The following is a 27,580-nucleotide window of genomic DNA, read 5'->3' as shown; positions in this document are numbered from 1 at the left end:
GTTGAGGCATAGATGCTCTAGCCACGCTGGTTATATCTGCAGGCATCTCTTTTCACTTAGCATCTTTTGAGCAAGATGCTTTCGGCTGCACTGGTGCTCTTGGTGTGTAACCTTTCCAAGCGACAACCTAGCACAGGTTTCCTCTTTGGTCCTACATCTTGAATACTGGATGCAACTCTAGGCACCCCATGTTGTAAATGACACCCTGAAGAACTAGAAAAGGCACAGACATGGCTGAAGGAGTGCCTCAAGAAGTTAAACAGGCAAGAACTCTTCATCTTGAAAAAACAGTGACTGAGGGTAAAAATGATTGTGATATATGGAATTAAGAATAGCCCTAAATCAATGAGAAGAAAGCTACTATTTACTATTTCTCCTAACACAACTACAATATCAAAATGAAATTATGAAGTAATAAACTTAGAAAAGAAAGTATATTTTCACACCAGATGTATTTAAACTGTCAAAATGGAACTGTAAACAGATTCACTTAATTTATTCAATGAGAAAAATTTTGTGTGGAAACTAAAACCCACCCATGGCTATTAATACTAAAATATGCACTAAACTTCTGGAGTAGGAAGTTCCTAACCTGCAGATTACTATAAATTGGGAGAATACCACTCTGCACTTGCCCCATCCCGTCTCTGCCCTGCCCAGTGTTTTCCCAGACGTATGCTTCTGGGCACTCACTGTCAGAAATAGGACAAATTGGGTGCCCCAGCTTTCAGTACGACCCACAGGGCTACAGGGCGGGTACATGGCATTCGCATGGTCACATTGTGCCTCGGTGCTCTAGTTCACCAAGAGGAGAAGATGGCCAAACAAATCTCCCCAGATGTGCTTGGATGTTATTGGGCTGTTTGTTTAGACCCAGCATCCTGGAAAAGACTTTTACCACAGCCAGTAAGGTAATTCCTCTGTTATTAACTGCATCTGCGGTGCTGAACGGGTCCTGAGGCTGACCCTGGCCCTAAACCAGGTTAGCAGTTAAATCCATGAATCCACCTCCTAATCCAGGAGGAACTTTTGTTTGTTTAAAACAGAAATCCTTCTTGTTTGCCTATGCCTTACCATGTTCATAGAGGTGGGTTAAGGTTTTTTTCAACCAATTTTACTACTTCTAAGGAAATATTGATAGATCATTAATTGCAGGGCTCCTCCTGCAACCTGTTTTTAACTTAGGTATACTTGCTCTACTTTTCCAGCATAGTAGCTAATTTTAATGAGATTGCCTATTTTTGACAACAGTTCAACTGCTTCATTCTTAAACACTTTCTGAATCTTAGATATATACCATCTGGTCTTAGAGACTTGTTACTCTTTCATTTATCCATTTGCTTCAGCATCTGTTCTGCTGACACCTCAATCTCTCAAAGAGCTTCATTTTTATTACCTGAAAATACTGACACACTATGGCTCATTGCCACCTGAGCAGTAATCTACCTAATTATTTTTGGTAATTATCAGGTCAGCCTATACACGCTAACAACTACTTAGTTCGTATTCAAAACCAGGAGGGAAACCTAAATAAAACTGCACCAGCTAGTACTCAGTTCACCTGAAGTTTCTTACCAATGCAGATTATTCATTTTGCTGCAGTTTTATGCAAAAAAGGGCATTTTGTTTTGTTATTCACCCCTGAATTCCCTCAGTAAAATGCCTTAAAAAATGCAAGAAACATACACCTTTGCACGTAAGTAGAATTAAAAGCATCAACCCTTTTAATTAATACAATATCATATAATTAAAACATATTTACACTACTGCAAGGTACATTGATCTGTAGCTGCTGTAATTGGTTTCTACATGTTAGCAATCCTTTCCTTATTACTTAGTCCTGAGTTGCAAAGGCAAGACAACAAGAATGACATTTCAGAAGATTTTGCAGGATCGTGGAAGATTATTGACCCTTCCTAAGGAAAATGTGATACAGATTTAGGTATCTTTATACTTCAAAATGAAATACTAAAGATTTGGAGTTATCTTAAGGTCCAAAGAAACTGATTAAAATTCAATGAAATCTGCATAACAATTTTTACTGGTTTGCAGGGTGTTTAAAAACATGAAAACCCTTAAAGGTCATGTTTAAAACCTGGTCTAAAAGAAGGATGAAATAGATCTTTTCATAAATAAAAAATACATTGTTTGATAAAGAGAATCTGTACTAAAATTTCATTTAAAAGTCAGCTGATGTTAGAAAAAATAATTTCAACTAGCAAAGACATATGGTTCTCAGTTAATGGAAAGATCTTTTCTGGTACTTTATTACTAGGAGTAGAACATAAAACCGTATACAGTATGGCTACTGATCGTTTAAAAAATACATTTAATTGACAAATAACTGCACATTTTATTTTCATATAGTTTATTGTTTCCAGCCACACAACCAAAACCCAGGAGACATGCAGGGCAAGAACATAAAATACTAATTAGGACCTTTGCTAGACAAAAGCCTTTTAAATTCTCACTGGATCCTTAGTAAGCAAGAAACACACATCATCATCTACAAGCAAAACTGAATCCCTTCAGTGAATTGATTCAATGCTCTGTTATAAAAGTGGTAATAAAACAGGTAAGATGCCTGCTTTATCCTAAGTGACGTGTTTTATCTAGAGCAGTCGAAATTACACATAAAAATTAATATCTGGTCTTCCTCTATGTCCTCAGGCTTAATTCTCGTATGTTCATATGACTCTTTTCATAAATATGTTAGTTTCATAAATTCATGTGTATCACAGTTCATTTCTTCAGACACCCTACTGAATTGGAGCTCTTACCGTTTTTCCCTTTTTAAAAAGTTTTTTAAAGACAATCTTTAAGTGATTTCTCTCCCCATATTACTATTCAGCGCACTTGTGTTTCTGGAAAGCAGCACCAGAATTTCGAATCCAGAGGAAAATCAAAATTCATTGCAGTACTTTTCCCATTTGGAGAAACAGGAAAAAGCAGGGCATGGCACCTGCCCTGTGTCCTTCCATAATAGAAATGTCCTTGAACACTTCAGCTACTGCCAGCAATAACGATTTTTTTTTTTAAAAAAGAGATGCTAGACAGTCAAAAGAGTAACTTTTAGCATCTTAGGAGTTTGTTTAGTTCTTGTCTGCCCACTTAGTTCACAAAAGGCCTGTTTCTGCTAGCAGCTTGATTCTGACTTTTTAGCCCAACTATGGAAATGAATTGCTGTGTTTGTGGCCTCCCACACCAGCTCCCAAGAACAGCTGAAATGATGCAATTCCCACGTTGTCAATTGTCACAATATTATCACGTGTTAGCTGGTATTTCTCCAAAGGCATTGCTCTCAGTCTCATATACCTGAGAATATCAAGTTCAGCATCTCAAAATACATTTTTCGCCACTCAGGTCTGAATGAAAATAAACAAGCAAACAAATAAATAATATATATATATATATATAGGGTATTAAGTAACCCAAAAAATGACTTTTTACACCAATCTCGATTTTTTTTCCCCAGTTTTGCTCATAATTTGTCATTCTCAGGTTCTGTTATGTGGGCACAGTTATAAACGTACTTGTCACAATATCCTTAAGCATCGGTTAGATTTAAACAAATGCTACCATTACTAGTGTAATCCCGAAAATAAGTAAAACAGATATCCGTGCAAAAAATTAATACAGTCCATAAGATTTCCATAATTCCTTTATCTTACAGATGTGTATACACAAAGGCTTATATAGTGTATATATACACCACTGCAAACAAAAAATTGTTAGGTTGCAAAGAAAGTATTAAAAACAAAAAAAAAGTTCCAAAATACAATCATCCCATGTACATTTGACCCTGGAAAATATTTGCCATATGACATACAATACAATATCATACCAAGATGTATACATGAATATTTTTTGCAATATTTCTTTTCCATACCAAGATGTATACATGATGAATATTGTTTTTTGCAATATCTCTTTCAGGATAAATGTTCTGTCAAAGAACAACAATTTAATGTCTTGGTGTATCCTCCTTCAAGTGAATCTAGCCAAACACTACTCAAAAATCCTCCTCTGAAAGATTACTTCCTTCCTCATTAGCAATTACAAAGTTAGCATCATTACATTATGTCAGAGTACTTCAAAGATATTAATGTTCTTGTTTTCAGAGAGTATTTATAAGGTAAGATGGAATCAATATACTACTTGAGCGACGAGCAAACTGAAACAGAGAAAATTTAAAAAGCTCTTCCTGAAGAGTCAAGGTCAGCCATATTGCAAATGACTGAAACAATCCTGAAAATAAAGTGTAACCCAAATAATAATCAATGTTATCATTCCCTATGATACATTACATAGAAATAAACAACCACACAGAAAAGGAAAGCTAATGTGTACATGCATGCACATGCACACACACAGAAAAGCCAGCTTCTCTTTACTGGTTCTTCCTTCCACTCGTGTTCACATAACTGTTGGTTTATTTTGTTCTTTTGTCTCTTCTCCTGCCACACAAGACCCTATCTGCTTGAAGCGTTTTTAATCTAGCAACCAAGAGAGACTTTGTCAAGTCAAGATAGCAAGAAGAGAGAGCAGGTGATAGAATAAAAATCATCTACAAAAATAGTACTGTCTAGAAACAGAATATTTAAATCTTGTTTGTTTTTTTTTTTTTCTCACTCAGCTTGATCTTTCCTTTGGGGTGCTATTGCACCTATGCTACTGCATATAACCTTTTCTGATTGTACCTACTCTAAAAGTTTTGATCCTAATACGACTCTAGTTAACTGACTAGAAATGGCAAATGCTACTAATCACACCAAAAAAAAGAGGAAAACACTTTCCAAAAAATGTTTTTGAATTTTCCTTTAAATTATTTCCCTGACATATAAGAACAAACACTGACCTTTTTTTTTTTTTTTTTTAATAATTTAATGGGGCTCCCAATTCTCTATACATTTTCCTAGTTTTGTACAAAATATGGCTTGTTAAATGATGCTGGGCTTCTCTGACATTTAAGTTATACGCAAAACTTAGGCTTCAATAAAAATATATACATAAATAAGTAAATGAAAATCAAGCAGTACAAGGCTGAGGATACAAAGTTCCAGTACTGAAGAAGCTGAGAAGAACTCTTTTGGACCTCAATGAGCTCTAGGTCTAGTCTTTGGCCTACACTATGCAAGTGAGTATACGTAAATCATACAATATAAGTACACAGTACAGTATCTGTCATAACTGTATTTATGTTATCGGTTTGAGTTATTGAACAAATACAGGATCTGAGTCTGTGCAAAGCCCCCAGGCTCATCTTTCCCCGGTCACAGCGAGAATTCTGCCTAAATAAGATACTCAGGCTCAAAATTAGTACTGCTAACTCTAATTGTATGTCGCATTAGTGTTCCTCCTGAAGCCTCAGATACTGTAATAAGTCAGATGTTATGAAACAGTAATCTGCAACACAGCACGTTTCTGGCTATCATGGATTCCCTGAAAGCCTTGAAAATGGAAACGAAGCACTTAAAAGGCAAATGATGAGTCCAGGGCTTGTTAGAGATTTTGTTTCTTAAGAGAGAGAGAGATTAGAGATTTTGTTTCTTTTCTTTGCTTCTTAAGCTGTCTGGTTTGAAAGTCATCCCGTGATTTACCAGAGACTATGGAGATTTTCAGTTTTCTGAAATTTCTTACTGACAATGAAGCCATGATGATGGGAGAATAGGGGGATTCACAGACATTCACGTGGTTTTATATATTCAGCAGAGTCTTTAAACAGAAATATGACATCGCTACTGTTAGTGGTACCTGATGTGAGAAAACAAGTTTTTTTAAATATTTATATATTTTTGTTACCTCTTACAAAAATATAAACTTTGCCTGTTTATTAAAAAGTCTGTTTCTAAATTCTAGTTTTAACACAATCACTAACTGTGTAAATAAAAACACCTTTTTAAATTTCACTAACAAATTGTAATATTTAAATTACCATACACCTTCAAAATTTTAACAGGAAAATTTATGCATTTTCTTTGTTAAGTTTCCTACCTTTTAATTGGCATCAGTTTTAGAAATTACAAAAGCCTCTCACATCTCTTTTCTTACCCACCTTACAGATAGCCTCTGAAGCTGTCAACCAACATATCTGCACTAAGGGAAAGTATATGTGTATTTCTGCATACTAGGAAAAAATATTAAGCTTTCTGACACATTTTATGCAAGCTTTTCAAATATAGTAAGCTAAGAAAGAAAATCTCAGCCCTTGTCCTGTTGAGTGTTAACAAAATTCCATCTGGTCACTTAGGAGCTGTGCCAACATTACCACACAAAGAGCCTTTGAGCCGTTCAAACGTTCAAGAGTCATTTGACAGCTTTTTTATTTATTCCCTCCTTTTTTTTTTTTTTTTTGTCAGATACGCACCTAATAGTGTACAGATGGCTAGGCTGTAACAAGTTTACTTGCATGTAAACTTGAAACTACCCTTGAAAGTAAACTGCGGAGTTCCTGCTTTGGGTTGTTGCTTGGTTTTATGTATTTTTTCTAACATTTAGGATTGTTCAGTCTACTGCTGCTCTGATTTCCTTCTTAGGCAAATCAAAAGTGAAGACCTGCTGCACGGTTGTTCTAAAAATGCAACCATGGCAAGACTCTGCTCAGCCTGCTCAAGGCCAGGAGAATGGGAGTATGTAGTGTGAAATCACATTCCAGTACGCAGCAAATTAAAGAAATGTCCTGTGACAAATATCTTCATGGGGGAAACATCACAAGAACCACTCTGAATGGTGAGAGAGAGAGATTTCAGCAACAGATGGGTACTACACTCAGTATGTATTAAGTACATATCTTTCAGTGCCAAAATCAGTTATAGATTTATTCCTTAATCGTTGTGCTAAAATATGTATATTTAATAGTGAAAAGAAATTCTACATTGTAACCTGCATTCAGATTTACCTTGGAAAAACAAAATTGGCTTGCCAAAAGAAAAAAAGGGCAAGTAAACAGAAGCCACATGATCTAGCATCAAAGTTAGCCCAGCTTAGCCTCCAAGGTCCCTAACAATCTGCTTTTTCATGTGATGCTCCGAGTCTATCTGATGAGGTTATGTACATCACAAATACACAGCACTGTAAAACAATCACAGTAATAGCTAAATTTTTAAGGATTCAACACATTGCAGGAGTGGCAGATGTAATTTAGGAAATCCACTTCTGCATTATATTGAGTCAAAAGACAGGTAAAACAACACTCAGTACTCCATCAGAGCCTCAGCTATAAGGTCACTGGTCTGGGATGTGAGAAGTACAAAGTGAGACAAAAATGCTATTTCAGGTATAAGTCGTGATTGAGTAACTTTCTTTCCTCACTCCTAGCCTTTAACACCTTTTAACTGAATCAAGCATAAACTTTTTAAATCAATGGGATTCATTTATATCTTAAATCTCTATAGGATAAGGAGACAGATAAAGGCCTGATTCTGTCACTACTTACAGGTGAGTAACTTCATTCTTCCTAGAGTGTTTTTGTTGTCTTCCACAAACGCATAAACAGTTGGAGATCCTAAAGTGCAACGTGATATGAAAGGGAATAAGACTGTAAAAGTATAAACTATTTTTATTGTTGTTTTGATTAATTTGTGACCAATTAAAAAAACATAGTTTTGGAAAGGATTTGGAGAAGATCTTCACCTTGACGTTCTTTTCAGCTCTTGGCTGTATTAGACTTTATTAGTCTTCTAATTAGACTCTTAATTAGTCTTCTTCAGAGCTGTAAGATATATGGTTAGGATCCATAGAGCTAAAGAAAATAAAACAGGCCCAAGAAGTGGAAAAAGAGTGACTGATCTAGGAAAAGCTCTGAGGCTTTAAGAAAAGGCTATAAAATACCTCCTGACAGGGCATAATGATGTTTCTACATATTCCGTAATTACTCACTTGGTGCTACATTTTTAAAGATATCTTGGCAACTTAAGATGAAGTTGTCACTGAAAATGAACAATTAATGTAACCTGCTTTGGTATTCCTGGTCTAAAATCTTCAATTTTTATCCATTAATAACTTTGTTTTGTTACTGTCTTTTTGCATGTGATTATGGGATATAAATTGTTGTACTTGCCTGCAAACGCACAGCATTCTAGAAGGAAGCCTGGACCTTGAGCATTGTCCTGAATGGTTAAGTCCTTTAAAAACTCTTAAAATACATAGATTTGTATTTCCTAGCCATTTTCCAAGTTTTGTTTTGCTTGACGGATTTTCAAGCAGCTGGCTTTAAATTCAAGGTAGTTCAGAGCATTCCAGCCAAGCATTTTTCCCTGCTCCAGTTACTGATCTGAGTTTCTCCCTGGCAGTTGCTATCATGGTATCCTGTGCTGATACAATTCCCTTTGCATGTTAGCTCCATGAGAAACCTCTCTGATGCCTGTTTCTGAACCTAACACTAGACATTGAAAGACCCAGGGCTTATACTTCAACAAAACCTCAACGAAGAGAGTAAGTATTTACCCTGACAAAATTATAAAGGCCTCATTGTATTCTATTCTATTTTATATAGACACATAAATATTATATATATATATATATATATCACTGGTAAAATAAATCCTAAAACAAATAAAGAATGTCATAAATGAAATTAGTTTAACTGTTCCTAACTAAAAAGGCAGTAAGATGACAATTTCCTTATGCAGCCACACTCCTTCAAAAGTTCCACTTTCCTAAAACCAACTGATCTACTACACTTGTCCCTGTGCTGTCTTTTTACTTTTTACTGAAACCTGCAGCATTCTCCCAGTTTTCTATCCCAGCAGAAGGCTTAGAGTTGCAGCCTCTGCATCTTGTCAGATTGAGGGACTTTAAAAAGATGTCAAAAAAGGCACATATTTCTTAGATTTAAGTCCTAATGGTGGCTTATGATGCTCTCCAGAGAATGTTCTTCATTTGCTTTTCATTTGTTTCTACTTATTTTTTCCCAAAATTTACCCAAAAAATCACTATTTTTAATAACAAGTTACATGGTAATTACAAACTATGCATGAAAACTTTCAGCACTGAAAATAAACTGAATTTGATGAATATGGGCAAACAAAATCATAATGGAAATGACCTTCAACCTGTTCTATTGTTCTGCTTTCTGGGAAAGTTTGTTAGAAAGAGATAGGTTGCAAATCTCATAGGTGACTCTAAAAACCTTTATTTACAACTTAAAATCCATGTGGTGGTAACTGCTTATCCACATGTATTTTCCTACCAAGTTACTCTTGGTAAAACATTTTTGTCCCAAGAAAGAAAAGGATGTAAAAATAGCCTTTCCTCCTGAAACCACAACTATAAACTCTGTAATTCAAAAATTTCCTTTAGCCACAGAAGGGTTGGTAAATAGTGTCAGCCTCCTCATGCCTAGGAGAAAAAGGATTTAAATATTTTCTAATGCCAGTGAAGGATACAAAGGAAAGCAAGTCCCAAAAAGCACTGGTTCTTGGCTGGTGAGATTGTCTGATACTGCGAGTCCTTCAAATTAGCAGTTTATCTAATGTTTAGAATTCTTAGGTTTTGATATCATTCATCTGGAAGCTTTTAGGGGCAAAATGTACTCCAGAGTTTGTTTTTAAAGGTATCATGTATTCCCTTAAACCTGGTGCTACTAAGATCAGTAGACATCTGTGGTTAATCGCTCTAGTGATAAATATTTATCTATTAATGAAGTTATTTGTTCTCACTTAGGAATGGATAGGAATGACAGCATCAATAAAAACACTGCACTGATAGGATCAGCTCAGATGCTCTCCAGAGGAAAAGGATTCAACTGGGTTTTCATGTTGATGCTGACACAAACCTGCAGTAATAAGAAGGCAAAATTTAAATGGTGCACAAAATGCTTAATATAGCCCCATTTAAAAGAAATATTTCCACAAAACCCACTAGTATTCTGCATGATTACTGTAGTTGTAAGTGATCATTAACCTTTGCACGACATTTAGGAGCTTTATTTAGTAAAAATTATACAACAGTGACAGAGCAGTAAACATGACACTATTGTATCCAAGGCAGCACATGACAGCACGTATGCACAGCTGGGTAAATCATCATCCAAATGTTATTGGCCTCAAGTACTACTTCAAACCATTCCGATGAACATTTGAATGAGTGAGAAGATGCAATACATATCCACTGAAAATATATTTTCAGAGCAAGACAATCTGACAGTGCAAATCAGGAAAAAAAATCTGAAAGAAAAGGCTACTTTATATGTCTTAAATCTCATGACTCTCAATTAGGCTATTAATTTCCCAGTCTGCAATCAGCTGTGTTCAGACAACACCCCAAAAATAAGTGAAATGCTCCAAAAACACATGTATCTGTAGGAAGCTGAATAAGAAAAGGCCACTGAGTTTTTCCCCAAGGAAATATATTCTTAAAAGACAAAAGATGCCACTGCAAAATGCCACTTCGTTAAATTGCAAGTCATTTGTTTCCCCCACAAGCAGGACCTGAGCGTATTGCAGCGAAGCGGAGGAGTGCTTTGCTCTCACTGCTTGATAACCATCCCTCAGACCATGTGAAGAGTCACACTGACAGCACCTGAAAGGAGCGTGCGATCTGCAGGCCTCGGGAAGGAAGGGCAGAGCCCGAAGGAGATGGAAAGGACAGACAAGTCCTTGGGACATGCTTCATAAGGAATACAAAGCTCCTTTTTGCAAAGTTCTCAATGTTGGGGCCCCCAAATCAAGAACATCCAGTATACCTCCAAAGATATTTATTCCTCTGATGACCAAGCAAATCTTGACTGACCCTTAAATCACAGGCCCAACAGGGAAAAACTAAAAATCAGTTTTATACACAGAGATGGCTCTAGGAAGCGAACCTCCAATGGTCCCATTCACCTGTCACCGAATTCTGGAGAAATTTAACCTTTGTTCCTTTTGGAGTTGCACGTGTGTTTGGCTTCAGCCCAAACCCACAGCTCTCAGACAGTTCAGTAACCGAATCCGTGTATCAGCCTGACGGGGATCTCTGAGGGACTGAGTCCTCTCGGCCTTTCTTAGAAAGCGCCCGGGCACACAGGCAGCACAGGAAGCCTCGGGGAAAGCGCTAGTGGTCAACAGAAAGTGGATGGCAAAAAAAAATGGAAGCACCTTTTACACATTGGCTGAAACACTAAAATAAACTGCGTTCAATCCCGTCCTCTGCCTGAAGTGATTTAAACACAATTTCCCAGAAGCGTACCAAGGTCCTGTTTCTTTCATGGTTGAGCTTTGAGTTCAGGCAGAGAAAAGGACTGAATTACTCTTCCCTGTGTAAATCAAAAGACTACTGAGGTTGGCAGCCCATCCCAAGGAAGGTGAATCCTCCGTTCACATTTGAAGAGGAGGAGTAACAAAGGCTCAGGCTTTCATAGAAAGGGTGCAGGCACCTATCTCTCAGAAATAATTCCGTGCCCTTGGCTTAAGGAGGAAATTGTGCTGAACAGAAAATAGCGTGCATGTTAATTATGGGTGGCTTCCTGCTGAGCTTGGTAGTTGATCCTACTCTGAACTCTGCAGGCACTGCTTAGAGAGGCAAAGCACCTGCCTCAGATTTCTGAATACCACAAAGGGAACCAACACCTAAAACCCAGAGGATATGTGTAATGCAGTCTATCCCTAACCACAAGCCTACAGAAAAACTACTGCAGTATTTCCGAATATCCATGTTATTTATTTTGTGCCACTTTCAAAGACAGCCTCAGAGCGCTGCATCCCTGCTAAATGCGGTTGTGCTGTTAGATTGGCCTCAACTACCCAACACAGACGGAGCTACTGATCGACTGCCAATCCTTCTGCCACTAGGGCTGAGAGATGCAGTGCTACTTCAGGAGGCAGAGAACAGAAGTCAAAACCCAGCAAGACTGAGAGGCAGAGGTGATTTCCTGACCAGCTCCTGCGTGTCGCTAGGATTGGTGCAGTCTTTAGCATATCTCAGTGCACTGAGGAGTTATTTATGGACTGCTCGACAGGCAAGAGACACTTAAGAACCTTTGCAACAGTCAGTCAATTGTCTGAAAACCTCCAGCAATGTGCCCTAGCCCCTCCTCCTGTAGGCATCTTGCAGCAAGATTAGGGAACAGCACAGACTTCTCCACAGCACATGCTTACAGTGCTTGTACTGAGGAAATTCCTCTTGGTCAGCACATATAACCCCCACAGACGCCAGCCACTGCTGGAACAGTGCAGAGAGACCACAGCTGAGGGAAGTCTCCTATTAAGTTTTCCAGTTATGTTTTTCTGATTTTTCTTTTGGTTAATTATTATTGTTCCTTTGAAAGTAGAAAAAAAGGGAAAGTGGAGAGAAAAAGAGCAGTTCAGAAGTTGTCACATTATGGGAGTAAAGCTTAGACCCAGTTCATGGAGTAAATGTGTGGATTATGCACATGCCAAAAGCTGCTGTCATTTTTAACTACTGTTCACATGCTGAGGTCTTAATGAAACGAGAGGAAAAGACCAGGATGCTTCTGTATCGGCAGGCATAAATCAGCGCAGCTTTGCTGATAGCTGTATTCCATTTACTTCCAGAAGCTGCATATAATAATAATAAAAAAAATTATGCATTATCTGTTTTAATATCCTTCCTCTCCATTTTATTAACACTCAAAAGCCTCATATAGAAAGTTATTGAGGTAATATTAATTAATACAGCCAGCAATTGATCCTTACAGCAATATTTATCAGGAAAATTGCTAATCTTTTAACTATAAGCACAAGATAAAGAGACTCTTCTTTCTCTTTCCTCCTTTCACACTTAAATAGGCACTTAGGCACAATGAGCAGTAGTTTGGTAGCTGCTGGTAATTTTAAATCCCCCCTAAATCCTGCTGACAACATGGCATGCACAGCTCCTTCTATGTCTCATTTGGCCTTCTCAGACTAAACACTCCCCTATTCCCTGTCAGCACTTTCCATCTGTAATCTCAGCTTGACTGCTCCAAGAAGATTACATGAAGGCACAGAAAGAGTGGACTAACAAACTCTACCAGCACCACAAAATCTACACCGTCCTAGGGAAAGCATGTCTGTGCACTGCCACCCTTTTATACTGAAGCTTGTCTTCCCCGTGAGTAGAATGCACCACGATAATCCCTTGAAATAGTGCAGTTACGTCCCACTACAGATGTATTCAATGCCACTGCCAAAAGGAATTATTCTCTCATACAGCTGAGCAGAAGCTCTGATTGTCCTATGTTCAAGTCTACACTATCAGTGCTGTAGAGGAATAAAAATAGTGTTAGACGCTAACAGACATAACGGTTTCCCAAGAATTGCTCCTGCAAGTCAGTCTTCTCTACACTTCTCCTCAGCTGAGTAAGTAATGTAGCACAGAGAAGGTGGAATTTCATTTAGACTACAGCTGAGAATCCATATTTCATCATCAGTGTAATTCTGCAGAATCAAGTCTGTTGGGTGTCTACAAATTAAGGTTTGCCATCCTCTACTCACTTGAATTAAATGATTACCAATAATACAAGTTCACGTGCAACTGCAAATGCTAGTCTAACAAACTCCCAGACATTTGTTCAAGTATGCAATCATTTTTTAGTTATCCTAGAGTCACAGATATGAAGTGTTTATCATTGCTTTACTTAGTATCAAGTAATCAAATGCGAGTTTGCACAGCTCTATATGGACTGGTCAAACCGCAGATTCTGAGTGTGGATTTTTTTTTTGAAACCAGTATAGTGTGAAGGTAGATACGCATTTGAACAGCTGTAATATTTTGCAGATGATGCTAAATTTGGGCAATCAGCTGACTCATCAAATAGCAATCCAGAGGCCCCTTCAGAAACTTGGGGATTGGACAACCAGAAGTCTCCTCAAGTTCAGCAAGGGTAAGCACCGAGTTCTGCAGCTAAGGCAGAACAACGCCAAGCATCGGTACAGGCAGGGATCTGACGGGCTGAGGAACAGCCCAGCTGAAAAGACCCAGGGGGTTACAGTGGAAGCCAAGAAAAACATGACTCAGTCACTAGCACACTGTTAATGCAAAAAAAAAAAAAAACAACAAACAAACAAACAAAAAAACCCCAAAAAGATACATATTGGCTATTTTAGGAGTGTGGCCAGCAGACCAAGGTTCTGCTTGGTGCCTGGTGAGGATCTCCATGTCCCAGAGCTCGTTCTCTGGATCTGGGTGTCCCAGGTCAACAATGATACTGAGAAACTGGAGAAAGTCTAGGACAGGGCTCCCAAGAAGAGCCTGTGCCCAGAGGACATGACCTGTAAGGGGAGGTTGGGGCAGCTGGATTTCCTCAGTGTGGCAAAGAGGAGGTTAAGGGGCTACTGAATAGTGCACCTACCTAAAGAGAAGTTACAAAGACCACGGAGGCCTCAAGATGCACCTAAACAAAGACACAGTTGACCTGTTTCTACTGTTGGCAAGAGTACTGCTTCAAAATCCTTCCAAATGACAGTTCTTGTTTCCTTCTATGAGTTCGTGAATCTATTCAAATTTCAGCTCAAACACCTTCACTGTTTCTACTACAGGCTTCCAAGTAAACTGTAACAGTGCTTCCAAGTAGGACATCCTTATTATAGGTTAAGTCTGTCTTGCTGTGTGACAGAAATGTACTGCTCGGTCTTGTTAAAAATCAGCAGAGCACAGATTGGAAAAATCCTGATCTGACTATTCCTGCTGTCTAAACTCTTAGGTAACAGATCTGTTTTCCCCTCCTTTCCAAACAGATATACAACTTTCAGTTCTCCAATTCTGGGCTCGAGATGGAAAATCCTCCATCACGGATAAAAGAGGACTCCTGTGTACGTATAAAATTGTTTCCTTTTGCTTACTAACGTTGTTGATTTTTGTTATATTCTTGTCTTGCATTTACTCAGCAGTATATGTATTATTTTTACTATGAACAGAGTTCCGACAAATAAGCAGACAGACAGTATGACTGTAAAATATCGTGGAGGCTAGGTCTTACTACTCCGACAAAGCAACTTGTTAACTGATCTTGATTTTGGCAAATCATTTTATTCAAGAAGGATCTGAGCGTACCATTGATGAACAGAGAAGGTGGACTCCTTTTCCCTGTAGTCTTCAGTCGTAAAGGCAAACAAAAAGAGCTAGAATTAGGCTTGCTTATTGTAGCAAGACTTAAATACTTGGTAAAGATTATGATTTCTAGATCTTAAGAGAAAAAAATGAAAACGTGATTTCTGATTTTTTAAAAAATGACAAAATTTGTGAGATGACAGTATGCATGACACAAATGGAACATGATTACCACAGTTGGAATTTTGTAAACTATTTTCTAGTCGAACTACAAAAATACATTAACTCTATTAAAAAAACAAGCTGATAAGAACTTTGCAGCCTATTAGTTGTTAGGAGATGATATGCATACAATGAAATAATCATCAAAATGACCAGAAACCTTATGCTTTGAAGTAATTAAGGAGTTGCACACTGCACACAGGCCTTCAAGCCTGAAAATGCTGCTTTTAATTCTACTTGTCTTTGTGACACTTTTTGTACCTTGATACATCTCATAACGGTGCACTGCCACATTAGAAAACCACATTTTGGGAGCAAATGTTTTCAGAAACATCGAATCAATATCTCTTTTGCACACTGTGCCTTTCATTTGTTAGACTACTTGTTTACTTTCACATTTCAGAGTTTAAGGTAGAAAACAATTACCCAGGTTTCACTTATTTCCTGTTTCCTTGTCTGAGTCAATAGCAGCCTTCCGCCATCCACTCACTTGTAAATCTGCATGAGAATAGCAGTACAGAGGAAGAAATCTTTTTTTACAATCTACTCTTTTGCTTGTTTTCACTTTTTTAAATAAATGGATTGGGTGGAAGGTGCTAAATTCGAATTTGGTTTTACTTCCCTGCTTCACTTTTCCTGTAGCTGAACAAACTATTGTCTTTAATCTCTCATTTAAAAGGCTATTTTGATGAATTAATGTTTATAAATCCCTCTGAAGAGGACTTTTTCAATGATAGAGCTCAATAATGTTATCTTTTCAGTCACTGTTGGTCACCTGTGAATAACACATCTACCTTTTCTCTCTGATGCATGAAAAGTCAGATTTCCTCAGACCTGAGTCTGACATCATGATACACCGGAGTGACTGTAGCCTTTTGAGAATACAACCTCTGATTCCCTGGTGCCGCAAATTCTTCAGCACACCGAACATCTGCAGCTTTTTTTGGCTTCCACAGTTGTGAGTCACTGCAGCCCTCAAAACCGTACGCAGATCTTAAAACCAATAACTCTACTAAACCAGGATGAGTGTTTAAAAACAAGACTTCTTCAAGTCATCTCAGATATGAAGGCACCATGGGCATCATTTTATTACCTATCATTTTATTGCTCATTATCCCATGGTCATTTATGCCCGGGCAGAACATAAAAGCTACAATTTGGGCCCAATTACCATCTTCAATCAAATTTGCAGTCACTTTATGCATAATGCAGGGCAATGGGGAACTGAGGCTATAATCTGACTACACAGAGGCTTCAGCGGCAAAGCTGGTTTCAACAGATTACCTCTTCTAAATGCTCTGCAACCAGGTCAGTTGAAGCACTGCAATCCAGCATCATTTAAATCAACACACACTTCAGGCTGTCATTTGATAGAGTTTGCTGTATCACATTTAAAGATGTCATGTCTCAGCACTGAAAAAAACCAACAACATTTCTTCCATTGAATTAATGCCTTTTATAATTACTGTGTTGAGCATGCAGACCTTTCACGTCAGAGCAACCAGACTTTCTTGTCTGATGGTTTTACATTACCCTTAGATTGTATTAGATGAAGCAGCAGAAACATCTCTAATGAAAAGATTCAGATGATAGGCTGACTTCTGGGGACAAATTAGTTCCACAAGCACAGAGTGGAATAATACTATGCTCATGTAAACAAGCAGAATTTGGCTTCTAAATTTGCACTTGCACCCTTAAGGTGTTAGAAATTAACACTGAAGTCCAACACATGCTCTGTGATCTAAGCCTAAGTACAGAACGTTTTACTGTTATATAAATAAAATAACCACAGCAGCCATCAAAAACCTATCCTGAATGTTCTCTGCAAGTCTAACTTGACTTGAGTGTTAAAATGAAAATTGCTGCTGTATTTTTATTCCACATTGTTGACCAAAACCAGAAGAGGCCTACTTTGACAGCATTGCTGCTTCTGCAAGAAGAACATGAGTCTGGGGAGAAGGTAAGAAGGGAAATATCGGGAGCTTGCAACAATTCCTGAATTTTCAATTCTGATATCTACTCTTTGACCTAAAAGTTACATCTCTGCACCCCCAAATGTAGTCTAAACTTAATGTGCATCAGGCTTCTCAGCATATTTCTGACTGTAAGAAATACATTTCCAGTAATAGAAAAAATATTAATAGACTGATCTGTTTATTTTAAAGACATAAAAAGGGTCAAAAAGAAGAGCCAGCTTTTCAAGCAACCTGCCAAGTATTGTCATTTTGTAAAATGTGCCTATTAATCAGCTTTCAGAAAAAGTCAGCAAGTTCTTTATGTACAGCCAAAAATTCTGTTTTGTTGATGACCATTTATTTCTGATTTTAGAAAAGCAAGCAGTTTAAATAGTTGCTGAAGTATGCTGGCTTCTGACTGACACCTTGTTTGTTGTGATCCCTGAGTACTGTGAACTGTTCAGAATTTGAAGGGCTAAGCATGCTAAAAGTAATCCAGCAGCCCACATCTGGTATTTTTTATCAGAAAACCTACACAATATCAATTTATTTAAAAAATAAAAAGAAAAAAGAAAAAAAAGGTAAAACAGTCCACCCCTTGCTAACATAAACTGCTGTATTATCTAGGGCATTTTTCCCTCCAGCCATCTGTTTTGAACTAGGTACATGTACAGAACTTGAATTTTATGTTCACAAGAGAACTCTTCCACAGACTGTATGAGAAGTCTTAAATTCTACCTTGTTCTCCACAGCCAAAAAAAGAAACTGTGATGCCTTCACCCTCCTCATAAAAGGAGAAGTTATAGCCTTCATAAAGATAAACAAGCACTTCAGATCATTTCTGGGATGATGATGCATTCTGAAGAAGTGCATTGAATTGGTTCTTGTTTCTCTCCACCATTCTTGCCCTTGGAGCATTAAGTGTCCACACACTAATATGTGTCATTAGAAGCATAACGTGTAGCAGTCTTGCAGAGAGGGATTCCTAACATTTTCTGGGAATATCAGAAAGCATCAAAAGGCATTATCTAATAGCTGCAAAATGAATTTCTGAAACAGACTTCAGAAACCATATTTTTTCTTTTTCCCCATGCTGCTACAAGATAGAACTGTATGGATATTAATAGCTTATGACACTGTGCTTACTATTGCTTTTACAGGATGATGTTCTAATAATATGATCTCCATGTTAAATTGGTTTCTTCTTTGAAATAACATATTACTATAAACCATACAATTCCATCAATTTTTAAGAAAAAATTGAGTTCAACAGATCATTTTCTTCAACACAGAATATGGCTTTCTTCGTTTGACAAGTTCCTTCACATGCTATATGCTAGTATAGTCTATCAATATCACTATCTATCAATAAAAGACATTGTAAAAGTGCTTCTGATAGTCAAAATCAGCCCAGTTTCTAGTATTTCCATTCCCTCAACTGCATAAATTGGAAAGCCAGTATTTCTAAGTGTTGAAAGGATGGGGTGATCCACGCCATTTTGCAGTTTCACCCAAACTATGCAGCTTTAGCCCTACTATTGCTGAGTCAGAAAAGCAGGATCCCAGTGACTTCAGTGGTACTCAGTGTGGGCTTTGTGTGGGTACAAGAATGCTGTATAAATAGCGTTTACATGAGTAAGGCCCAAGTCTGTATGGTTTCTTTCCTGCGAGATACATTCTTTCACATAGTCTTGCTTACTGTACATCAGGCAAAACTAAAAAATGGTTTTAAACCGGTTTTAACTAGCTGATAGTTAACTAAAGGAAAAAGCTTTTGAAACTTGGAGAGTGGAATACCAGTTTTTCAATTCCTTCTCTAACAAAGACAGCGGAAAGGGTAGAGGATGGAAGAAGCTGTCAGATAATTAATAAAGACAGAACCAGAAGAGGAGAGAGAGCGGGAGATGGGAGGAAAGACGGAAAAGGACAGCTGGAGGAAGTAGAGAGGAGGAAGACGTTAGAGAAAACTGGGCAATGAGATAAGGGAGCTGGGCAAAGAACCGAAGGGACAGGATGGCTGTGGAAGAGAGTGGGAAGGATTCTTAGGTAAAGTAGAAAAGACTTGAAGAAAATAAGGACATTGTAGCATCAGATAGAGAAGTATGTTTTTTGCCTGAGAAGTACACAGTGTATTTTGGGCACTGCTGCACGTAAATTTATTGGTTAGTGTGTCTGATTCAACTGAAGCATTACTTTACTATACACACGAGATAAAATTTTTATTGTGAAGGTTTAAAAAAATAAATAAAACCACAACAAAACTGAACCTGCTTGGTTCCTGTCAGCCATCCCTTATATGTATGTTCTGTACCTTTCCCTCAAACTCCATCATTTCCCTGCTTTTCCCCTAATTCCATATGGCAGGAGCAGCAGGTCTGTATAACCCCCCTGAACTTCGAGGAGATCCACTACCAAAGGGGACTGCTCAACAGGCTTGGCAGAATGAGAGCAAATGTATTTGTGTAAAGCCTATTAAACGTACTTCTGAATGAATTTAATCACACCAGACGTTTTTACAATGAATGTGTTCACAGGCCAATGTTCTGTTGTAGCTTGTCTTTTTTTTTTTTTTTTTGGTAGAACTACATCCTGATCCTAAAACCAGTTCAGTGCATAAGCACGGAAGACACAGGAGGGGAAGAAGGCAAAATGATGGCTACTAGTTACTTCAGGGGGAGGCAGCAGCAAGCGTGAAACACCTCAAAACTTCATTGCTGCTGCCACTCTTCTCGACGGTCGTATTCACTCCCTCCGTTTCCTCTTCAATTGCTCGGTGAAGTTCAGAAGGGGTGTGCTTGGGAAAACAGTCAGAGGTGGTGCATCCTATTACCATACACACCAGGCTCAAAGACTGACTTCAGTCAGTTCCTCCAGAGGCCCAGGAGGGGTAAGTTAAACATTCTGTGGACAGGGAAGATTTGGATAAGAAAGATGTGTACAATCCTGCTTTGGTTTTAAAGCCTTTTTCTCTTCCCATGCTTTATTCCTGCTGTCAAGATAAAACAGCATTTTGATTTACGGAAATCGTTCCAAAGCCTTCATGTAGCACAAGTAGCTATTTGGCAGTACTGAACTCAGTTATGCCTGCAGGGCACTGGGCGCTGCAAATTGAGAGCATCTTGGGTTTCTCAACAGAGAAGGGATATGGGAATGAACTTAGCAAGGGTAGAGAAGTGAAAGGGAGTGCTACAGTGCAATAGTGACATGTACTCGTAAGGGTTCTTTTAAGGCTAGAAATGCTAAAATAGTCCCAATAATGTCACGGGATTATCATGTCATGAGACTGGTGCAACATCAAAGACAGGAAATGTTTCTAAACACGCTCTCGAGAGGAGTTCCTAGCTGCCAGACAGCAGGCCATGCTCAGCACCATGTGCATCTCCCCAGCCAAATGCTCCACTTAACCTGGAAACCACAAAGCCTTGCAGGTGCTCGGATTTTGTCTTTTTATATTTAAGTTGAATTGTTAAGCCAACAGCTTTCAGCTTCCAGCCACAAAATGCTATCACAGAATTAATCCATACGGTGCAATGCCATTTTAGTTTCCAGTCTGCATACAATTAAGAAAAAAAGGGGGTAGAACAGAGTTTGTAAAGTGCTAGGTGTAAGAGAGTTGTCTTTAAACTGCAGACCTCTTTACTGCACTTAAGACAGCATGCGAGAAGGATTAATGTTATATTTGGGGTTATTTTTGGACCGGTGTATTCTAGAGGTAAAAATATCCACTGAAAAGTGAAGAATTCAGTAAGGAGAGGGCTTTTTAACTGGTTGTGTGTCCTGATGCTCCCATGTTAGTATATCAAGAAGGCCATTAAAAATGCAGAGGCGGCTGACAGCGGACAAGCAGGTTCCACGCTACCAGGAGATACCAAGCTGTCACCTCCCCAGGCCTCCCAAAGGCCTGATCCCCACAGGATTAGTGGCAAGTATTCCCAAATTCTGGTCAATCCTCGTCACATCATACATCCTATTCTGTTTCGCTGATCTCCTCCCTGAATCTCGGTCTTATCCTTCAGTCTCCATCTCCCTCTTCGATCACTTCCACGTTCCTCTCTGTCCAGCCTTGGTCCCAAGTAGATTTGCGAGAGCAGAGGTGCTCAGCCTGAAAGAAAGGCTGCTTACTCACCAAGTGAATCTAAGCACCTGCTTAGCTGGATTTAATCAGAGACTAACATGACTTGCCAAATCTGAGTCAACTGGTAGGAAATGTCAACAAAAAAAATAAAATAAAAATTGACTTTTTTTTTTTTTTGCATATTTCTTCAAAATAATTGTGCCTGTCAGGTTGGCAAATATCAGCGGCTGAAACCAACTGATGAATGTAAACAATTGTGGTTTATCTTCCATGAATCTCACCAAGCTATCGCTAACACAAAGAAGAGTTCAGAGATTTAACAAAAGCTCAAAATTGACCTATCCCTCGGATGTTCCTATAATACATGATTAGGAAGCCATAAGCTTGTTAAGAGATGTGAAGTGGGAGAAAACTGGGACTAAGTATTGAAATGGATAATGTGAAATATTTCCTTTGTAAAGCATGATTTTTTTTTAAATTTTCCCTGATTTTTAAATACGTAAATGTAATTTTTATAAGAGGTTTTTGTTTTATGTGGAGATAGAAAGCATGAAATGCTTTCATTTTAGGCTGCAAATTTTAACACAACTTTATATAGACATCTACGTTTTCTCAATTTATACATGTTTTGAATTCCAGTTACTATAGACACACACACACACATTTATTCCCTGCCACTTCTTATCAGAACTTGCAAAGATGTATCGGAAAGTGCTTCGAGTCTGGGACATTTCTAAGAGCTGTCCTCTCCTGAATACTTAAGGTATGCTGTATTTATTTGCAGGTATCAAAGCACCCTGCACTTAACTCCGTCCTCTATCCGGAGAGAAGTGAACAGCAGTTATCTGGTTTATAGACTTGATGAATTCTTCTGGATATCTGCCGAGTTCGTAATCTTCTTGAGCCACAGCTTAAAGAGCGTATGAGATCACCAGGGTTTCTGCACAACTTCAAAGCTCCCTAAACTAGAACTGCGCGACTCGGACTGAACAAACGTCGCGAGGCTGGGTGCACGGCTTTGAAGCTCCTTGAACCAAAGCCATTTGTTTCAGAGAGTTTACAAATTCGATTAGGCATATCTGGAGCACATGGAAATTCTAAAACACATCAGCTATTTTTTGGACTAAATGGAAGTTCAATGCTCAAAAGTCTGTGGTTTTTAACCATCATTTTATTCTACCAAAACCAATTCCATCTGGTTGCTATTATATTAAAATTTGTAAATAGAAACAAGTTTCTAGACCATATTTAACAAGAAGAGGTCCTGTGAGACTGTTAGTAGCAGCTTCCACTGCAAGGACAAAATGCCTTACTAGGAAAAGCTCCTTGTCTAATTAATATTCAAACTGTCATTAAAATATTTCTCCAGTAGCTGGAGAATACACATAAACATTTTTAAGACTCAACTTTCAGAAGTTTATATGTAGCTCCTAAGCAATTTTAATCTGGAAACAAGTTACAACCTTAAACCTAACACCTCCAACAGTATAAAGACAGTGGGGATACTTCTTTTCCTCAACATGCAGACCCAGGTGGACTAACCAACAGTGGAAAGTGGGTTTTCTCTCATGTCAGCAGCAGGGTCACCATTAATGTTCCAAACACGTGAACTGCATCCTGCGACAGACTTAAGAAGGGATCATTCCCAGCCTCACTGACAGATGCCGCAGATGGAACTTCGCTTTCTCTCCTGTCAAATGGTGACGTTATTTTCCCCTTTATTGAACAACTGTTAGTTTATGTTAATCTCATATTTATTTTTTACATATTCATAAATAATTAAGTCCTCAGAATTTCCAGAAATAGATCAGCTTTACTTGAGGAAGGCTGAGAATTATAATGAGTCTTCTCAAGGATTGTCAGCTGCAGCCAGAATGAACCACAAAAAAAAGAGGGTAAGAATTCTCTGATTTTATTTACATCATTTATACCCTGGCTATTTTCTCAGCTTGGGAGATTGGTGGTGGTGGGGAGGATGCAAAGATGGATAGTAGAGTTCCCAATTTCTTTTTGCTATTTCTGTTCCCTATTGTTCCATTCATTCATTCCTTATCCCTGTCTTTCCTCTGCTTCTAGTATTTCTCACCCTCTACAGATTTCCCTTAAGGGACTTTTGTTCTTTTCTATTCTTGTCTCTTGTCTTGGTAGCTCTCTCATTTCCATTATCACTGCTTTGTTTCCTTCAGGTTTCATCTGTCCTTTTTTTTTTTCCCGTTCTCTTCCCACTTGTATTTTGACTCTACAGAAAGCCAGATGTTCCTTAGAGACTTCTGAAGCAACCTCTAATATTCTGTTCTTAGGAAACATACTTTTGAATGAAGCCCTTAACCTAAAGCTGAAGACAAAATTGGTTGGTTTCTGTCTTATATAATAATGAAAGACCACAAATATTGGTCAGGAAACAGGAACAGTATTCATTAAGGAAGGGTAGTCAGAACTAACACAACCTCTCTGGCTTCGAGGAACATTACTGAAACAGAAGAGACAGTCTAAAATCAGTTTCCTCTTGTCTTTGTGTTTTCAAGTCAAGTCTTTTGCTAAAATCAGTCTTGCTTTTGGGAAACGGTAATACATTTTTTATTGCCTTAAATTGGTGTATTCTTGCTGTGTAGAACTAATGTGCTGGCGTTGTAAGAAATCTCATTGTTTTAACAAAAACTTCAGAAGACTTTAAAATGATCTTTTTGTGCAATTAACACATCACTTTTCCAAGCAATCTATTAAGCTGACTTGCAGCTCTTGTAAAAGAAGTACTAAAAGAGCTCTCAAGATGGAAGACTTTCATTCCTTTCGCATCTGAAGCTACTGATGACTTTTTTTTTTTTAAACAGAAAGCATGCAGGCTTATCCCCATCTTCCTGCATACAACTATGCCTGAATCTTCATGCCCTTCTGCCTCCTTTACTTAATGAATCAATGTCCTGAAGACAGGATGGCCTGTTATATCCTGAACAGCGGTTCCGTTTGGAGTTCATGGCCACCAGGCTGACCCCAAAGCTTAATACATAGCTGCATGTGGTAAACCTGTATGGAAACTGGGAGAGAAAATTGAGTATTTTGGGAGGAGAAGGGTAATATAAACCTTTGTTCTGACAACAGCATAGCTAAATAGGCAGTACTTAAACAAGTCCATCTACATTATAGCCTGTGTATCTCCTGTATCTTGCCATGATGATATTACTGCTAGGTATTGTAAAGAGAGTCTAAGAAACTCCTCGGTCTCTTCATGTAACTGGCAGGTCGCTTTCACAGTTTGTTGCCCAACTAAGCACTCAAGTAGGTATCAAGCCTCATCAGAGCAGAGGCTGCCTTCCATTTCCTGCTAACAAAAACAGTGCTTTTAAAATGCAAGAATATTGTTCATGAGCTTTCACTATTGCGGACCATAACATCTACATTTCAGGCAAACTGATACATGCTCTAAAAATAATCTTGTGATTTGTATTTGTATTCTGTATACAAACTCTCATGGTGTTTCTCCATCTTTTGGGGCCAATGGATTACTGTTGAATTGTCAACACGTAATCATATTCCTGATTTTATCTTACTGATTTGTGTTTGTGCAGTAACTGCAGCGTGCTTACAATAACCTCCATGAGCCACTGCCCTAAAACAGTAAAATTTCCCTGGCTACAATATGTTTGCAAAAGAGTATACAAAGATGTTTTTCAAGATTAAAAAACAAAACAAAACAAGAGAATTGACTAGGGAAGGGGCTATTCATTGGGAAACTGTAGCATTACATGAGTAACTGAAAAGTAAAAACCTATAATTGTCCTTATAAAAATAGAAGTAAATTACTGGTGGCGCACATCATCTCAAGTACTCAAAGTGCTGTACTGCCAGGAGTACTTCAAGCAACTTGACGCACAAAGCCAGAAGATGAATATTGTTTAAACTGTACTTATACACGACTTTAAAAAAACACATAAATACAAGCAACAAAAGTAACAATTTGGAGAATAACTGATATTAATGAAAGGAAGCCACTGACCTCTTGGAGGAAAGAGCTACCACAAGAAAATCCAGAGGAATTGACACATGGAGCTAAAGTGGCAGAAAGATTTCTATACAATAAAGGTAATGCACATCCATGTATACACAATAAATATTTTTAATGGCAGAAATCTTTTGACTGGAACTGAAATATACTTACTCAGTCTCCCACTTTATATCATTAGTATCCAAATCAGCTAATACTATACCTGCCTTTTTAAGCACAGAATAAAACATGTTTAACTGTAAGACACTACTGCACCCTCTGCTGCAAATGCTTGTTTGTTGAGCATGATTTATGGAATGATGTACGAGCTATAGGAAGAACAAATTAAACACTGCAAATATTCTGCCTTGATTTAATTTTAGAAGTCTTCAGCTGCTGTGCAATGAAATGAATACTGTACAAGGAAAAAGGGAAGCTATTGCATTGATTGTGAGCTTAAACATACACCTTCAACAGGGGAAGTCATTATTAGTTGCTAGTCAAGGTTAAACCAATTTCAGCCTTTGCCACTCACTCCTTGGAGCAACAAGAGCTGCTGCAGAGGCTGTCGGAGTTTGCCTTGATTTTAAGGACAATGTAGTCAGGCCCTGATATGGGAAGAAGTAGGGAAAAAAAAAAGGTTCCTCGATATTTTCACAAGTAACCTCTCTGGTCAGTTATGGACAGGTGATGACAGATTCTCCAGGAAAATTATTTCAGTCTTCCTGAAAACATTACAATTACTCTTACTTATACAGCGAGCTGCAGCAGATCCTCAAGCCGTTTACAAACTTGCTTGCAACTGAAATGTAGTCTCATCTAAAAAGGAGAGCTGTACTAATTCTGCATCAGCTTTTCTGAACAGGTTTTAGCTGATGTCCTGAAGTTTTTATTTTCGGAAGCCGAAACAGAATTAGTTACATCTATACTTTGCCCAGAACGACGGACTTAGTAGCTGTACTTTGTGAATAGAGACAGGATATATATTCAAACTAAATTCTGGTGTCTTGTCTTTTCAACCTGCATGAAAATAAAGACAACTTTGCTACGTTGTTGTATCTTATTCTGAGGAAACCCAGTAGCTATTCTCTATGCCTGCCCCTGACAGCTTCCATTTTGAACAGTTCTCCACAAGTTCTCCATTCCTGCAAAGGAGGCAAACGACTGTTTACCCCCCATTTCACCACCAGAAACACTGAGGCCCTGCAACTGCTTCCTTCCATGGAAACTTCTAGCTACAAGGCAAAGGCGCGAGCGAGCAGCAAAAAGAAACTAACCGATCTACCTAAGGCCACAGGAAGTGCCGGTGTCAACCCCCTGAGCCGAATTCAGGAGCTGCCACCCCCTTGCCCTGCCCATGAAGCACAGTTCCTTGCCCTGAGGACCCTCACAAGCAGGATCTGCGACCCAGACCCCTCTGCCACGCTCAGCAGGATGGCCGGGCCCTTGGCGGACCAAGGGGGACACTCCTCACCCATCCGTAGCGCCTACGCTGCGGCCAGGTTCCTGGTGACTCTCGCCGACGGTGGAGAGCTGTAGTTTTGTGGAAGAGGAGGAGGTGGGCAAGGGAGGAGGAATTCAGCGAGCGCTTTGTGGAGACAACCAAACGCTCCCTAGGTGCAACACGGGCTTCATGGAAGCGGCGCTCGGCGTGAAAGTACTTAGCGTACAATATTAGGAGAAAAAGAGGCAGAGGTAACATGGCTGCATTGGTAGGCATGAGTAATGCTCTTCCCCAAAGCGGGGGGGGGGGGAACAGGGAGACCCCGATGCCTCTCGCAGACCCCGCACGGGGCTCACACCATCACCTCCTGACCGCGTTATCCCACCTGCGCCCCAGCCCCGGGGCTGCCTTACATAACCCCGAGCCTTACCCAGCGCTCGGGCGGCCCCCCCCCAGCCTCCCCCCGACCCACCGGGGGGCTCGGGGGCGGCTCCGCACCGGCACCGGGCGGCAGCAGCCGGGGAAAACTTTGCGCCGCAGGGGCCGGAGCCCGGCGGGCGGCGAGGAAGTTGCACCAAAGTCGCCCCGAGCGGCCGCTGGGGGCGGAGGGGCGGCAGCGGGGGGCTGCGCAGCAGGGGCTTACCCATAGCGGCGGCCTTCCTCCTCCTCCTCCTCCTCCTCGCCCTGCTCCGGGTGCTCGGGCAGCCGTGTGCGCGGAGCTGGGGCGGGCGCGGAGCCTGCGTGCGGCGCGGCTATGAGTCAGGGTAGCACATCCGGGCAAGGCCGCCTGGGAGACACCCCGCCCGCCCTCCCGGAGGCACCCTGCCGCCGCCGCCGCCGCCGCCGCCACCGGGGAGGGGAAGGGAAGGGGAGGCGCGGAGAAGGCGGTGCGGGGCCGCCCCGCCAGCGGCAGCGCCCCCGGCCGCGCTCCGGGG

The 27,580-nt window shown here is 39.5% G+C and overlaps 1 protein-coding gene across 5 annotated transcripts in view; it reads right to left on the bottom strand.

Annotated features, from left to right (window-relative positions):
- The window catches only part of RAP1GDS1 (Rap1 GTPase-GDP dissociation stimulator 1), a 97,378-nt gene extending 69,923 nt beyond the window's left edge, over window positions 1–27,455 (bottom strand). For 3 of the 5 annotated variants that reach the window (XM_048054725.2, XM_048054723.2, XM_048054726.2), the window contains exon 1: window positions 27,289–27,429. In XM_048054725.2, coding sequence (XP_047910682.1) covers window positions 27,289–27,292 — 4 coding nt within the window. In that variant the 5' untranslated portion in view covers window positions 27,293–27,429. Of the gene's footprint in view, window positions 1–26,675; window positions 26,697–27,288 lie in introns of those variants that run through there. The other 2 variants (XM_048054724.2, XM_013201068.3) reach the window with 2 other exon arrangements.
- Between the last annotated feature and the right edge of the window lie 125 nt (window positions 27,456–27,580).

Source organism: Anser cygnoides, chromosome 4, assembly GCF_040182565.1.
Source record: "Anser cygnoides isolate HZ-2024a breed goose chromosome 4, Taihu_goose_T2T_genome, whole genome shotgun sequence".
NCBI lineage: Eukaryota > Metazoa > Chordata > Aves > Anseriformes > Anatidae > Anser > Anser cygnoides.
This window is presented reverse-complemented; position numbering and strand designations above follow the sequence as displayed.